The 16,839-nt window shown below is 33.9% G+C and overlaps 2 protein-coding genes across 3 annotated transcripts; one reads left to right on the forward strand and one right to left on the reverse strand.

Moving 5' to 3' along the window:
• Positions 1-662: 662 nt before the first annotated feature.
• Positions 663-4,161, reverse strand: LOC125853614 (uncharacterized). Its single transcript, XM_049533344.1, has 8 exons — positions 3,934-4,161; positions 3,821-3,842; positions 2,770-2,826; positions 2,605-2,686; positions 2,345-2,440; positions 2,045-2,169; positions 1,940-1,958; positions 663-1,329 (listed from the first exon to the last, which is right to left on the reverse strand). The coding sequence occupies exons 1-8, from the start codon at positions 4,031-4,033 to the stop codon at positions 865-867; spliced, it is 966 nt and encodes a 321-aa protein (XP_049389301.1). The 5' UTR covers positions 4,034-4,161; the 3' UTR covers positions 663-864.
• Positions 4,162-8,331: 4,170 nt separating this feature from the next.
• On the forward strand, positions 8,332-16,535 carry LOC125870843 (uncharacterized). 2 transcript variants are annotated; one of them, XM_049551390.1, is made up of 15 exons: positions 8,332-8,748; positions 10,317-10,375; positions 10,608-10,710; positions 10,794-10,903; positions 11,041-11,109; positions 12,259-12,403; positions 12,671-13,107; positions 13,430-13,959; positions 14,038-14,102; positions 14,623-14,726; positions 14,960-15,064; positions 15,151-15,290; positions 15,382-15,510; positions 15,625-15,777; positions 15,873-16,535. In XM_049551390.1, the coding sequence occupies exons 1-15, from the start codon at positions 8,550-8,552 to the stop codon at positions 16,024-16,026; spliced, it is 2,502 nt and encodes an 833-aa protein (XP_049407347.1). In that variant the 5' UTR covers positions 8,332-8,549; the 3' UTR covers positions 16,027-16,535. The 2 variants fall into 2 exon arrangements, with proteins under 2 accessions (XP_049407347.1, XP_049407353.1); XM_049551396.1 differs by having other exon boundaries at positions 14,647-14,726.
• Positions 16,536-16,839: the final 304 nt, after the last annotated feature.

Raw genomic sequence — 16,839 nt, forward strand, 5'->3', positions numbered from 1 at the left:
AAACTTTTTATCGAGACATCTAGTTAAAGATCGAAAGAATTTAATCATACACCACAGTTTTTAATGGTATATAGTGTCAGTTGAACATCTAATCAAGCTTTTTCTTTTATTTTTACAACATCTCATGAAAAATTTGTGACTAGAAAGTGATGTAGAAGAAAAAACACTTACTTCAACTCCAATCATGAAGAGCAACCTTACTAGAGCAGTGATATAATAATCTTCCTACCACGTTTTTGTTTCAACTGTAGAATACATATTTCTCAAAAGCAATAACAATGATCTAGAGATGAAAAAAATTCTCACCATAAGTAGGAGTTGATTCTCTGTCATTGTTGTGCCTTAACAACATAGTTGCTTCATAAAATGGATCAAGCTTTTAATGAAATTCAGAACAAAATTAAGATTATAGTGTTCCATGATAAAAACACAAGACAATTTTGATCCTTTACTCCTAGAGAATACTTTGTTCATATGTTAATGGTTGCTTTGAGATTTTTTCTTCACGAGGTTGATATGCAAATATCCAGTGATATATACAACAAAATACTTCCCATTTACATCATTAATGGGTACAGACAAGATCACATCTAAGAGTCGGAGTCAAACCAACCTTCCTTCTTATCTCAGGGTGATGCAAGGAATTGTTTCAAATGTTCATGTGATGAATAAAAAATCTTAATATTGAATGATCACTCCGCATAGAATAAGTCATCCACTTACACAAGTCAATTATTATGTGACCTACCATAATCTACAAGGTAAGAAATGAAGAATAATCTAGAAGTAGAATAGTCTAAAAGTACTGTACTAAATTCAAGTAGAGATCAATGGATTTCAATGCCAAAAAAAGAAAGTTCCAACTCATTGAAGATGATCAGATTTGGGTTCTCCAGCACCAGGTGGGGGATAGTTGGCTGGTGGGTAACCCTGAGGCGGCTGCTGTGGTGGTGGGTAACCCTGAGGCGGCTGCTGTGGTGATGGGTGACCCTGAGACGGCTGCTGTGGTGGTGGATGACCCTGAGGCTGCTGTTGTGGTGGATGACCCTGAGGCTGCTGCTGAGGTGGTGGGTAATCCTGAGGCAGTTGCTGAGATGGTGGGTACTCCTGAGGCTGTTGCTGAGATGGTGGGTAACCCTGAGGCTGTTGTTGTGGTGGTGGATAACCATGGGGTTGTGGGGGGTATCCGTGAGGTTGCTGCATTGGTGGATATCCAACTGCAGGGGGAACGGGCTGATCTAACCGAGACATTTGTTGCACAGGTGGCACTGACATTGGGCGTGGTCCAAATTTCCCATCTCTTTTATCCATTTCAACCTTGTGCTGTGTCTGAATAGAATTATGATGATCAAGACTGGAGTGAGTGACAACTAATAATGGACATTGGACAATGCAATCTGAAGGTATCATTTCAATTTAGAGTACTTCACAAGACACCAGTAACTGAAGTTATACAAGCATAATTTGTTCCTTCACTAGCCATGATCAAACTTCTTTCTGAAAAACGATTTTGATAAGTAGTAGCATACACTCAACTTGCATGAGTTTTGCAAAGTATAGCTGGTCCTAAGTTTGATGGAGATGAAAGTTGCAGTATAATTACGATGAGTCCTTTTTAATAGGGTCTAAATGAGCTGAAGGGATATAGATTAATTATGAATCGCTTGAGTGGAGTCTAAAGATAGGTTGTTCACAATAATTTGCAGCTCCTATGTTTACTTGCAAAACACAGGAACTTTCATTGTTTAAATAACAAAAAAGTTGCAATTGTATGAAATAAGGCATCTGGTGTTGCATTATCAAAAACTTTTTTTCGGCTTGGATGCTGATTCACTGTTTCAATTGAACTTTTATTTCGAAAAGGTAAGATAATTTGACTATTTCAGGGGAAATATGTTCATGCTATAGGATTTCCTAGATGAAGAATGTGTTCACATACCTGCATACAGCTACAAACCCTGCCAATAGAAGAGAAAAGGTAAATGAAGATGAAAATACAGCCGGACATGAAAGGTTTTTTGATACTTAAAACCCAGTGTCTTACGTGCAGTAAACAACATCCGACAAACAGTTCAGAAGCTGAGAAGCATCTTGAATTTCTTCACTTCCAGTAAGACAAGCAATAATGCTGCATATGCATGCTAACTGCTGTAGGCAAAACATGAATCCCTACAACCCGATAAGTAGTATTAGTTGGTAGCCCGATAAAAAAGATAACAAACAGGCTATAAAAGTGCAACAACACTAATATATCATGTAAAAAATTCTTTACACTACTAGATTAAAAGATGAGCATGTTACAGGCAAGGAGAAGTGAGAGGAGATAAAGAAGAGTTGAAATTACTATTATGCAATTATCGCATTTTGTTGTCTGCAGATTGAACTCATCTTGCAACATAAAGCGTGTTGAAGCAACAGAATTTCCAAAGCAAAGAAAAACCTACAAGAAAAAAGCATGTTTGAGAAACAAATTAGGAAAAATAAAGATACAGATTCAGAGATTTTCAGAAAAAATATGTAGATATATGTCTGACAATGAAGAGTTATATGATATAATCATGAAATTGAAAAAAAGAATGTAGGATCAACAGAAAGAAACCAGACCTCCGTGCAAAGACAAAATTCAGGGCAACGGCTTTCTCCACATCTGCCACTACAAGGCATGTAGCCTCCACAACATGTATATCTATAAAAGGAAGAAGTCTTTAAATAATAGATATTTTAAGATGCAGCAATTCGTTTACACAAACATAAAAACGGAACAATTACCTAGACATATCATCGTACAGAGCTCGTTTGCGGAGAAGATATGATGCACATGGAGCGCTTTAACATTCAAAGGTAAAGAAATAATCAATTTTGAATAGTATCACAATCAATAAGACGAACAATCATAGCACCACTTTGTGGGGGAAATATGTTGAAAAGTGAACCTTGTGTAGAGAAAAGAAAAAGTCTTTTTTGATACATGAATTGTCTTAGTACAATACATGTATTATTATTTTTATTCATGAACTAGGAAAGATGAAAAGAATTAGAATGGTTGAAAGTGTTCTCCTCCTCCGATTTCCAACAAAACAGACAAGAAGATAGGAAAATTTTGTGGACAGTCCAAGTTTCTGAGCAGTATATCTCCCTGTGATTAGTGATAACAGAGGATATGGAAGAGTAATTTCACCAGATCTGCTGCTAAGAATGGACTGAATCATTGAACAATAAGCAGCTTATAATTTTGCAGGAAGGTGTTAAGTAATTTGAAAAGGATGCTCGGACCTAAGTGACCCTTCCTGTTTTATAGACACATTTTTATCCACTTTCAAGCTGACAATAGGGATTTCCATAAGACTACCAGAAGAGGGGATTACTTCCAAATGATTCACCAACCAGTACTAAGAATAGCTTGCAGTTGCAGCTTAAATCCATAAGTTACTTATATAGAACAATAGAGCAAAAGCACTAGACTTATATACTGATCGAAGACACCTTTTGCTTGAGATATAGAGATGCTCGAGATTTCTAACGACAATCTCTTTATATTAGGTCCAACCATTGCTAGTAGGACGTAGACGTCCAACATTGAGAAATTTTGATCGGCCTCTAAGCAAAAGTGACCTTAAAATCCACAGCAAATTAGGATACTGAACTTGCTTCTTTCTTAAAACAAAAGGCTTCAATTTTCAAATTCCATTACCACATTCGCTCAGAAAACCCTAATTTGATGGCATTTTTTTAATTTACCTAACAACAAATAAATTACTTATTCAGCAAATAAATTCAAAGATCATCAATCATAATCATAGTACATAATAGAAGCACTCACCACCAAAGCGAGAAGCAACAAACTGCAAAAAAAGCCAGAGATCACTCTATAAGTCAAAATCAAACGCTACACTACAAAGAAAAAACTAAAATAAGAAAAAATCGAGAGTTTACAAAGAGGATCAGTCTCAGTGGCTCTGAGAAGATCAGTGTGCCAGTGATTCCGATAATTCTGACGTAACTTCATCTTCTCCATCTGATCTGCAGATGCCATTTTTGTTCCGTACACCAAAAACACGCACCAACTATGAGAGATGTTCTCAAGTATTCACGTTTTTTGTATGACAAAATTGGAAAGGAAAAGTTAGAGGAATATTCTGATTTTCAGTATGTATTCAGAAGAGGAGAGAGAATTACTCTATAATGTAGATGGCGTCACACCAGATATTCTCGTTCTCATTTCTAACGTGGCGAATTATGATTGGTTGATACGGCTTTTTCTTGCTGTACGGTATCTGTGCCTAACTACTTTCCGCAGACTGCACCATATTAGTTTAACTATTCTTCTACTACTATGATTTTTTTATTTTTTCACGTTCGACAATATCTAAAACTAGTATTTTTTTTATATAACAATTTAATTTTAATTTTTCATCTGACATATTTAAGATCACAAAATTAAAAGAATTTTTTATACATTTAATATAGAATCACAAGATTTAAAAATTCTTTTTTTGTCTTCTTAAATTTCATATCAAATTAAATTAGGTCCTTTTTAAAAAAATAACGGAAGTATTAATTAATTAAAATAGAAACTAGAAAGTTCATCGTAGTGTACTCACTTATTTGAACGACCACAAGCCAAAAGAAGGTTGGTTTTTGAAATATTTTATTGATTATAATCATATTTTAATTTATATGATATATTTTTTTCTTTTTGTTTGTAACAAATGACTTTTTTTATATATTCAGTAACAATATAACTTCAAAAATATTTTTTTATAACATATTTTATACTATAAATTCATAAGCCGAAACGAAGAAAGTTAATAACTTTGGTCCCTTAATTATTGGAACCTAAAGCGACGACTCCAATTGTTGTCTTTTTAATTTGTTACTAACAAAAACAAGAAAAATGTTGGTAAAATTTTATGTCATGCTCTTTCTTAATATCTTATATTATTGTTTGCACTAAATTTTCGTAGCATTGATAATTAACCGCAGTCAAAGTAAATAAAAGAAAATTGTTATTTTTATTAATGAATCTTGTGCGTACAGTTTCATTGTTATCTTGATTCTTCTTTCCTAAACTTTTTTGTAATAGCGTATTTCTTTAATATAGGATGATATAAATCTCCTATTGAGATGTATTTGATCTCTGAAAACGTCGGGAAACACTTCGTCGTTTCAAATCCATCTCCGGGAAGAACTCCATTGATCATTCCTTTGAAGAACTAGGTAGTTTATGTTGTAATTTTCTTCAATTCTTGCAGAATGCTTGTTGAAGAGTTTTCTTATAATTCCTTAGAATGTCATGTCCATCCCATCTTTATAGTAGTAGGGGGGTGGACAGGGCTGCTTATAGTTGGCCAAAGAATGTCATTTTGATACTTGACGGATTATGATTGGTTCTTAAATTTGGTTGGGACTTCCACTTCATTTTGTACACATGACATCACCTGATTGGTCTTGGATGCCTAGTCATTGTGACACGTGGCATGGGTTTGGGCTTCAAGGTGAAATGAATCTTGGACTTGAATTTAATAAAATGAAGAAAAATTTTCACAAATAGCCACTATAATAAACTTCATTATGCTCCATAACTATAGTTTGTATATTTACGGGTTGTAGTTACAGTTTAAGCTGTCTCGTTTGTATAATTCGCTGGTACATTTGTATAATTGAACTATTTTTGTATAAACTCAAACTAATGAATTTATCAAACACAAACATCTGAAAATTAAACAGTATATAAATTATATTATACAAAATTGCATTATACAAATTATATTTTACAAATTCCGAATTATACAAACTCGAAACCCCTGCCCATGTAATTATCACTGAATGTTGGTTGTTAGTGGTAATTAACTAAAACTATAGCTATGATAACCAATTAACTAGTATATATTTGTTTAACCATATAATTTCTCCTAAAATAAGCTTCTTTATTTGTAAAGACCAAATTAACCATTTAATCTAAATGAACATGAATTATATTCATATTTCGTATAAATTTAATCCAGTAAAATTTATATGTCTACGATTATTAATAAACAATATTAAATTAATTTGTCATAGTGTCCACCTCAACATAATTATGATACATTTAGCAATTGTAAGCACACTACATATCACAATACTATAGTCTATAGTAATCACCTTGGAGCATTGGAAAGATGCGTCTCGAACCAGCCAAGATATAAATTCCAATTCTACTTCCAAAAATATTACTAGTGTCTTAATTTATATAATTTCGTTTACTTACAATTGCCAAATTGTGATCATTTTGATGAAGTTCAAAACCTTTTATATAAAATATAATTTGATTAATTTAAATTTTTGTAACTCTCCCTAGTTCTTCTAATGCTCAACACTCTCTCTCTCTCTCTCTATATATATATATACTCTCTCTATCTCTCTCTCTCTCTCTCTCTCTATATATATATATATATATATATATATATATATAATTTTAAATATAATTTGGGAATCAATAATGTCTCTTTAGTAAAAGTGTTAAATCACTATAATTCAGAAATATAGAATAAATAAAAAATTGTTATAATAATTTAATTTCGCGCTTAATAGAAAATTGTATTGTTTTTCTTAAGAAATTATTTTTTTCTTAAAATTACCTAATTAAAATATGGTTTAATTCATTCTAGGATAGAACATAACTCAAGTTTACGATATTAGTCATAAAAATTATAAAATTTCAACGAACTCAACAAACTAACTGAGCACATGACATTTGCTTTTTTCGTAGAAAATTAAATGCTGATTTGAGGGACATTTTCTCTTTAGATGTCTAAAATAAGGTGAATCATGTGAATATTTATAGCTAGCCATTAGAGAATGAACATGTGCATGTTTGTGAGAAAGGTGTATTTTCTTTTGCTCACGAATCATAAATAAAATAAATTGAGTAGAGTAGAAAAATTATCACTATTAATAATCAAAACTCTAACATCTATTTATACCTGAATATAAGTAATATAAAAATAATTACTACTCTATAAAGATGGAGGTATATTTAATAGTACTATATACCAAACGAAAAAAATCACCTATCAATATTGCGACTATATAATAATTTTTTAAAAATAATTCATTATTGATAACAAAAAATTGTTTATCTACATAGATAATAGAGAATTAGAGAAAAGATAAAATTTAAAATACACACATGCATAAATTGAACATACATAGATATAATTAATGCATATGATATATTGATATTAAAGTCAATAATACATTTGATGGAAAAGTTCTTTTTTTCTTTTGGTTAGTTGAGTCAAATGAGAAAAGGATAAGAGCCATGTTCCAAGTCTACAAGTTTCTTATCTAGAGCTTGAAATTTGTTTTCCTAAATAATATACAATTTCATTATTTTGATATCTTATAAAATAAAATATATGTAGTTTATAAAAAGAAAAACTTTTAAAGTATTACGAAAATCAACATATCTATAAAATATCAAAATTAATGATCCAATTAACTCCATCTTGATTATAAACACAAATTGATGTTATTACCTATAATTGGAGAATCAAATTGTTAAGCAAACTAAATTTACGATACAAACGAAAGAAATTAATAAAACTATTAATTATACGTCATTTTCATTCTTAATTGAGATTACTTTTCTTCTTCAACTTTGTCACATCACCTATATGGACCTTTCTTAATCGAAGTTTTTTTTAAAAATTAGAATATTTTTTTAATCCATATTGTTGCCCTCAAAAATGAACTTTGCCGTGCATACATACAAACTTAGCTAAATTTTTATATAATTATCAAATACTGAATGAAAAAAAAAAAAAAACCTTTGAATGTGTTTAATATAGAGAAAATTTATTTTGATTTTCCAATATTTGTTTGACCAAAATATAGGCTTAATTTTATTTTTTTCTAAAAGTGAGAAATAACTTCCTTAATTGTGTACTATTTCCACATCATCCAACATACTTTACCTTTACTCCAACCCACCTCCCATATTATTCGTTAAATATATACAAATATGTTTACTTACGTATTGAACATAAAAAAAACGTAAAATCCACCTATTTTCTCAATTTCTTTTAAGAAAAATATTTTTCCCAGTAGAGATTTGTGTTTATTAAAAAGATTTTTCTTCACATATGATATACTTTGTGTGAATTCAAATTTAATCAGAATCTCAATATAAGTATCGAGATCGAGTGACAAATAATAATCACACGAGCCGCGTGAACTCACTCTCATCCTTCTCGGTAAGTAAAATGGTAGCGTTTTTTTTTTGTTTTTTTTTTTTTACGTTATAATATTACTCCTATTTTCTTAGTCCAATTTCAAGAAACAACAAGTCAATCCAGAAACCCAAGAAAATACGCAAAACATTCACCTAATTTAATATTTTTTGTACAATATATTATATTACCCAAAAATCTAATGGACTGAATTCCAATTTGGAATGTTTTTTTTTTTCTTTCTAATGTATATTTATAGGCACAGAGAGAAGAGGCGAATGATTCAGTAAAACATCCTCATTCTGTACTAAAGAATCATCTTTGAAAAGGGGGGAAAACATGTTTTTGATTCTGGGTCATTCTTGTTCGAATCTTTTTCTTGTATTTCTAGTGTTTACAGTTACTTGTTTTAGTTCTTGTTGGGTTTTGTATGGAGAACAAGTCCAAGGTGGGGATGGTCCACATAAGAGTGCTACTCTTTCTAGCTTCATATATGCAAAAACTGTGCTCAAACCTTATGAATGGAGATACATTAGTGGTAATTTTTTTGTATTAGTTGATTAAAGTTTGTTTTTTTACCCTTTTTCTCAAAGGGGTTTTGATTATTTTTTGTTTTGTTTTTGGGAGGGTTGTTGTGGTATGTGAATTTTAAGTTTCATTCTGAGACCTCGACGAAATTTGGGATGATGGGTTTTGATTCTTGTAGAGTTCTTGATATCTTGTTTTATTTGGATGATTTTTCTGTACTTGTTGCTATTTCTTGTATTCATCAATGCAAGAATAGATGAATGTAGCGAGAGATGTATGAGAGCGATAGTTCGAGTTGCTTGTTTCGTTTTTGAGTTATTTTTACTTTTGATGGTTTATGGATCACTTGTTCACTGATGTATCAGGTGCACTGGGAGGGGGATGGGGTGGGGTGGGGGAGGGATTCTGGGACCTCGATGAAATTTGGGAGATTGAGGGTTGATTCTTTTAGAATTATTGATATCTATTTCCTGTATTCATCAATGCAAGAATAGATGAGTGCAGCTAGAGATGTATGAGAGCAATAATTCGAGTTGCTTGTTTCATTTTTGAGTTGTTTTAACTGATTGATGGTCTATGGAGTACTCGTTTCACTTAATTATCAGTTGCACTGGGAGGGAGGTGGGGTGGAGGAGAGTTTGATGGAGCAGGGGAGGGATTCTGGGATCTTGGCGAAATTTGGGATACCGGGGTTTGATTCTCTTAGAATTCTTGATATCTATTTCTTGCATTCATCAATGCAAGAATAGATGAATGCAGTGAGAGATGTATGAGGGCAATATTCCGAGTTGCTTGTTTCATTTTTGAGTTGTTTTAACTGATTGATGGTCTATGGATCACTTGTATCACTAATGTATCAGTTGCACTGGGAGGGGATGGATGAAGTTAGGGGTACTGGTTTTTGATTCTTTTAGAATTTTTGTTATCTGTTTCTCTGTATTCATCAATGCATGAATAGATGAATGCAGTTAGAGATGTATGAGAGCAATATTTCGAGTTGCTTGTTTCGTTTGAGTTGTTTTAACTGATTGATAGTCTATGGATCACTCATTTCACTGATGTATCAGTTGCTTTGATGTAAATATGTAATCGCTTGTTCTGATTCAACCAACTGGTTTTGCTTATTTATTCTTGTTAGTATTTCCATAGTTTCAAAACAGAAAAAATCCTTAGTCATGAGCTGCTCGCTCTGTTATTCAGCAGTTGTGGATTTAGCTTGTTCTCTGCCTTCAGTGTTTGTAATGTTCAATTATTTATTACTCCATTCTAGCTATCTTGGTTTTGTTTGTGAAGTATCAGTATTTACATCTATCTATGTAAATTTTTGAAAACTGGTTTTTTACAGGCAGATTAGTGCTATCTTATTTTTTAGTCTCTCTTGTTTTTCAAATGTACCCTATCTGGATTTCCTTATTCGATGGCTATCTTTAGAGATGTTTCTGCGTTGGTTGTATCACGGATAATTGTGTGACGAAGTGTTAAATGGAGAATATACTGTGTTGTGACTTCAAACAGTTTAAGGTTTCTTTCCTTTTTAATTAATGGCTTACTGGTTTTGGTTTCCATGCCTTTCTGCAGTGGACTTACCACCATGGTTCTCTTCGGTGACTATTGCTTTGGAATCCAATATTGGCGTTGTAAGTGCATGACCGAAACTTTCATCATTGAAATGTTCTGCTTATAACTTTGGAATCTCTTTTTGGTTGTCTTTAATATGATTATGCAATTTGCTCCTTTTGCCCACTACAATTTCTCTGTTTACTTTCTTGATATTGGTGCTAAAGATTTTTTTCCACTGACCATACCGTGCTTTTAATCCCAATAATTATCCTTTTACAATCTTTAATTCCTGAATTTAACTGTATGCAGGACCTGAAAAGAATAGGAAAAGTAAGTACTTTGCCGATGATCTGCTTCCGAGAAGGAAGTCCGCCCCTTCCAGATGTTTATAACACTTCTCTTACAGGTCTAGGTACAAAAATCATTCTCTGAACTGACTGAGCATGCCAAATCATGTGGCCCGAAGTAACTAATAATATTAGTTTTTTTCTGTAGTGATAGACCATATTTCCAATAGTTCCTTTGGAGGATCACAAGATCTTCAAATGGTTGAGAAGTGTTATCCTATGCAGAAAAGTGTATCCTTGATGTTGACAAATGAGCAGGTTTATTCTTAACTTTGTAATATATGTGGGTTAGTTTCTTCTTTGTAGTATACTAGCTTCTCCATTTGAGAGATAAATTTCTTTTCAGTGGTGGTCTTATGCATGTTAACTTGGGTTTGAAATAAGTTTTTTCACAGATTCGTCCAGGAATATGGTATTTTGGGTTATTTAATGGCATCGGACCTTTAAGGACACAATCAAAAATGGTACTTGCTCTAACTTATTTATATTCCACATCTTGGCTATTATCTTTTGCGCTTCTTTCTTATGGGCATTTCTATTTGAGTTTTCAACATATGATCAGATAGACATTATTTATTTGTTGAAATGATCTTCTGATATATCTGAAATTTCTCTCTGAACATCTCTATGTGATCAATTAATACCCTGTGTTTTTTTAGTTTTAGTAAAAGAATTGAACTCGATTTTCTCTCCTATTTACTACAGAGATAATAATCAAATTATCACTACATTTATCTCTTTTTCTACCTAAGCAGAGGAAGTAAAAGAGGAAAGGCCTGCTCCTCTTCTTTGGCTTGAACCTAAAGGGATAGTGCAAAATGAAAGAGGAGAGCTAACATGATTGATCTTGTTTGGGGTTAATCATTCACATGAGCTCTTCCAGTAGTTCAAAAATAATGACTTTGACTTCCACCAGCTCTGTTGCTACTGAACCTTAGAGAAATGTGGGGAAATGGCATGCACCTGCTCTTTTGTGGTTGGCATGCATTTTATGAAACTAGTGAAAAGGACTTCTAAGTGGAAAGAAATTAGGAAGTGGTAGATTTGTGAGAGCGTTGTAGAGTTGTAGTTTATGTTGCTAATAAAGGAACAACACCGCTAGGTTAAGAATGGGTATAGCAATCTGACAAAGCTCTAAGATACGAGTACACATTAGTGAGGAAGTGTTCCGCCTGAGAGAGAAGCCTGCTCTCTTCCTTGTGGGGGCAGTTGTTAGTGAGGAGGAATACATACCGAAAATTGTTTCCTCCAAACTTGTAACGAAACTTTCCTCTGTAAATACTTGCCAGCAGTTTTGCTACTTTTTAATACAATACCTATACCAATCAAAAAAACATAATTTGTTTCCTCCAAAAAGTAGCAGGTGTGTCTTAAGTTCCACTGGATTGTTTACTTGTATGATGAAGATTTGTGTTGCTTTGTCATAACAAAGAAAGAAATACTACTCTATCAATTAACCTGGAGATTCTAAGAATCTAATCTCACTCCCCCAACCCTTGGACTGAAGCTTACCACTGTGAAACAAATATCATTCTTTTAAAGTCGTAATACCATCATTTCAACGGTTTAATATCTTAGCTAGCTAATTTCTATTGACTGATTTCTCTTTGCAGATTAATCGAGGACATTCGTACTCATTCAGTGGTAATATAACTGTGGAAGGCTGTACAAATTCAGCTATGCTGGGCAAATTCTGCAACCAAACAATCAGTTTACTCTCATGTTCGGATACCTATATATCTCCTGAAAGTGGAATAGGTATTCAAACTTGTTGAAGTATGTGACCATCTCATCTAATAGATCTGTTAGAGAGAGTACCCTTTTATTTACTTAATTATATTCAGGGTCCTGTTTCTTTTTTCATGGGCTAAAGCACGTGAAAATTCTTTTTGATAATGGGTGGTGGTGACATTCGATATCAGGACCTCTGTTTGCTCTTATACCATCTCATCTAAAGGCTTAAGCTGGTAGAGAGAGCATACTTTTATTTACTTAATTATATCCTTAAATCTTATAAAACTGCAGCCAATATGACTCCCTGTGGAGGTACCGAGGAGAGCTGTCTTGACGTAGCTGGGTCAAAAGTCTACTCATTGGATGTAGTGAGTATTGCCGAGAAGATAATAATCACAGCATTAAATATCACGTTTACTCAATCACAGCTTTCTAATGGGGCCATCAATAGCAGCGGACATTCCCTGATGTGTTATGTTCGGCATGGAACTTTACCGCAGCCACAACTGTATGATTATTCTGCTGATATAAACAGATCCCCATTGGTCATACCTTTACCTAGACTTGGTCGTTGGTATATTAAAATACTGCCAGCAAACCTGTCAGAAAGCACGTCGGCAATCCAAGAAATGAACACTACAATATGCTATTCATTGGAATGGCAAGTACTTCGGTGTCCTGCGAATAAGGCTGGATTGAACTGTACAACAGCAAAATACACACTTCAGGTGAACTTTTAAGGAGTTTGTCTGCTTCAATCTTTCTCAAAACTTCTCATTAATTTTGTATACTTGTTTACTTGCACATTAATATTGAATTATGTATGGTCATTGTGGATTTGGATAACTCAATTTCCTGCTTAATAAAAGAAAATGATACACTAGATGTATAGATACACATTTTCTCTTCCAGTGCAAATAGCACGTATCAAAGCTGACCTGATTAGTTTGTCAATCATTTCATGTCTTTTTTTTTGGGTGGGGGGTGGGTCTTGGACTAGTAGCAGGACTTTCCATTAACAACCTTGTACCTCGTAATTGTTCTGTGCAGACGTTTCTGAAAAGAACTCCATATGTCGCTTTTGAATCCTATTATCTACCTATCAGTGGAGAAGTTTCCTCAGGCTCTGCTAGTTTTCCTTTGGGACCTCTTTTGAGTAATTCCTCTGATGGGGATTACACTTGGACCTTTTTCCTTCTGGACATTCCCGATGGTGCTGCTGGCGGAAATATTCATGTCCGCGTTACATCAGAAGCAAAGATAAGTGGGGAAATATATGCCAGATATGGTGGATTTCCCTCTCTTAGTAATTGGGATTACTTCTATTCAAACAGCACAAGCAATAGCAATGGTTCCATGTTTTTTAAGTTATATGATGCAAGTGATAAATCCGTTAGCTTTTATATCATATATGCTAGAGGAGGAACATGGAGTTTTGGGTTAAGGCACCCAATTTCAAACAGGCATAGTTCGACAGTTGAAACTACCATGTCTATCTCACTAGAGAGATGCCCAGAGAAATGCTCTTCGCATGGGGCATGCAAGTCTGTGTTGGATTCAAGTGGTCTCACATTATACAGGTTCATATATGACGATTTCTGAAGATGGAGTTATTGGGTTCGATTCATGTTCTCATGCAATAAATCTGTCTTTTTCAGTTTCTGTGATTGTGATCGACGCAATGGAGGCTTTGATTGCAGTGTTGAACTGGTTTCTTCTTCAGGTAAAGCATTGTATTTTTGTGACATTCGGACTTATGTCAGTGTCTTAGCCATTTTAAGAGAACTGTTGCTACATCCTCTGTTGTTTCTTTGTTTGTTTGTATTTTTGAAAGTCTTCACTTAGCACTTAAAATTGAATCTGGAACTAGACGTTGCAGATTAGAGTAACCAGTTACTGTTTGCACAATCAGTACTATCTGTAGTAAACCTGTCAATCTATTCAATGTAGGGTAATATGAGGAGCAACATTTGTGTGTTCTGCATGCTGATAGCTTGCTCTGATCATGATTCAGTTTAAACCATTTCAATTGCTTCATGTGTTTCACCAAAAAAAATAAAAAATAAAAAATTGCAACATTATGTTGCCAACATGTCTTTCAACATGCTCTCTGCTATTGCTAGATGCTCTCTGCTATTGCTAGTACACTCTTGATTACTATTTGTTTGCTTATGTTTTGATAAAATGTTAACTCATTAAGTTCCCATTAGTAGCCAATTAATTATGCAATGGATCTTTTAAAGGACAAGTGCTGAAAACTCATGTAGGGCAAATGTGGCAATCGATTTCCCTTATTGGATCCAATGCTGCAGCTTTGCTCCCTGCTTACTGGGCCCTCCGTCATAAGGTGATATTAGCTAATCCCGTAACATCCTAAGGCAATTGATTTCTTCTGATTAATATTCAAGTGAAGAGGCTGTTAAAATAAGATATCTAGGGTTACATTTCAGCAGACAAACTTTATCAGAGTGTGGGTATAATAATTTTTTTTTTCAGTGGACAAGCGGATGAACTTGTGGTAGAGCTATACCTTGGATTCTTCATTTTTCTATGGTTAAAAGGTTCTCCTTTCTTCTGCAGGCATTTGCTGAATGGGTTCTTTACACATCAAGTGGTATCTCAAGTGGCCTGTATCATGCATGTGATCTTGGCACTTGGTGTCCATTGTCCTATCATGTCTTACAGGTATCACTCCTATGGATTGTGCTATATTGCATTTTTGCATCGTGGCTAAGTAATTATATGGTTTCCTTTTTGTCGATCGGCCCCAGTTCATGGATTTCTGGCTCTCTTTCATGGCTGTTGTTAGTACTTTTGTGTACTTGTCTACTATTGACGAAGTTACAAAGAGGGCGATTCACACTGTTGTTGCAATCCTGACAGCCCTCATGGCTGAAAGTGGACCAACCAAGTAAAATTCCTCTTTTTTCAGTAGAAGTTTGGATTTGGTTTTCTTGCCATTGAACTGTTTGAATCAGCTTTAACTTGGTCAACATTTACAGGTCCTCAAACATTATTCTTGTCGTCACTATTGGTACTTTGGCTCTGTTCATTGGGTTCCTCATTGAATTCTTTACTCATCATAGATGGATTTCCTTTTCAACAGAAATTTGTTTGAACATGCTCAACAGGTATGTGGATTTTTTGTTCTAAAAATTTAGACATGTAAATTTTTAGAACAAAAATATAAATTTATTACTTGTTTTAATATCTAATAAGTCAGCTAAGTATGATTTTGAATGCAGATGGGAAACTGTAAAAGCATGGATTCATAATTTCATTCGGTCACTTCTGAAGCGCTTTCGGTGGGGCTTTCTACTTGCGGGATTCACTGCATTAGCAATGGCTGCTATTAGCTGGAAACTTGAAACAAGTCAAAATTACTGGATATGGCACAGGTCTGAAGAGCTATCAAGCATTTCTCCTATGTCTTTTTGACTCTCTCTCTCTCTCCTCTTCTTTCTCTGACATCTTTCATATCTCATTTCTGCAGTGCATGGCATGTTTCGATATATACTTCTTCATTTCTTTTTCTATGTTCAAAAGCAACAGCAGTAAACTGTGAGAATGAACAACCTCGATCAGAGAACTATGAATTGGCTCGGCAAAATTCTTTCAGTGGTAGTAACGAAAGAGGTGGTAGATAGTTCATACTAGAATCGACTTTAGCCCAAGCACATAACATATAGAGGCTAGAGCTACTTGATGCTGAGAACGTATGATGAACTGCACCAAGAAGTCACTTCTCTACATTGGGCAAGTGATTAGTGGATATGGAGAAGCAAATGTTTGTCAGTCGTTTTTAACAATAAAAAAAAAAATGTTTGTTAGTCATTCTCAAATAGTTTTTCTTTTTCTTCTTTAAAGTTTTACTTGGCTAAGGGATACACCACTGGTGTCTTGTTTATAGGAACCAAAAGCAGAAAGGGTCCATTTTGTGTAGTCAGGAAAGTTATAGCTTACAATAGGGAAGATGAAAAGGGAAAGAAGATTGGTGCTAGGTATAGTAACTTTGTTTTAATTCTTTCTCCGTTTAGTCAATACTGGTAGCGGAGATGCAAGGCAAACCACACAAGTTCATATATTGGTGAAGTCTGTAATGCAATTGTTCCAATGATGAGTCCTATTTATAAAGTCCCATATATACTGTTGCATAGCCCACTGTTCAATTGTCTGTACGTATTACACTTGTAGCAGATGTTATGTGAAATGGGTAAACCATGAAAGTTTAGTATCAAAAGGAAGAGAGAGGAATGTACATTCTCTGAATGGAAGTTTGAATCTTCTCCTTATACAGATCCTTGTGAAGCTACAGGTAAAATCTGAGTTTGTTTCAGAAATAAATCTCTACGGACAAGAAGCAAACAGTATAGACAATCTCCCTTCACAGTCTTGCAAAAAAAAAAAAATGTTTACTGTAGATACCATGTACTTGTGTTTCCCTGAAAAGAATGTCGCGG

Source organism: Solanum stenotomum, chromosome 1 (assembly GCF_019186545.1).
Source record: "Solanum stenotomum isolate F172 chromosome 1, ASM1918654v1, whole genome shotgun sequence".
Taxonomy (NCBI): Eukaryota; Viridiplantae; Streptophyta; class Magnoliopsida; order Solanales; family Solanaceae; genus Solanum; species Solanum stenotomum.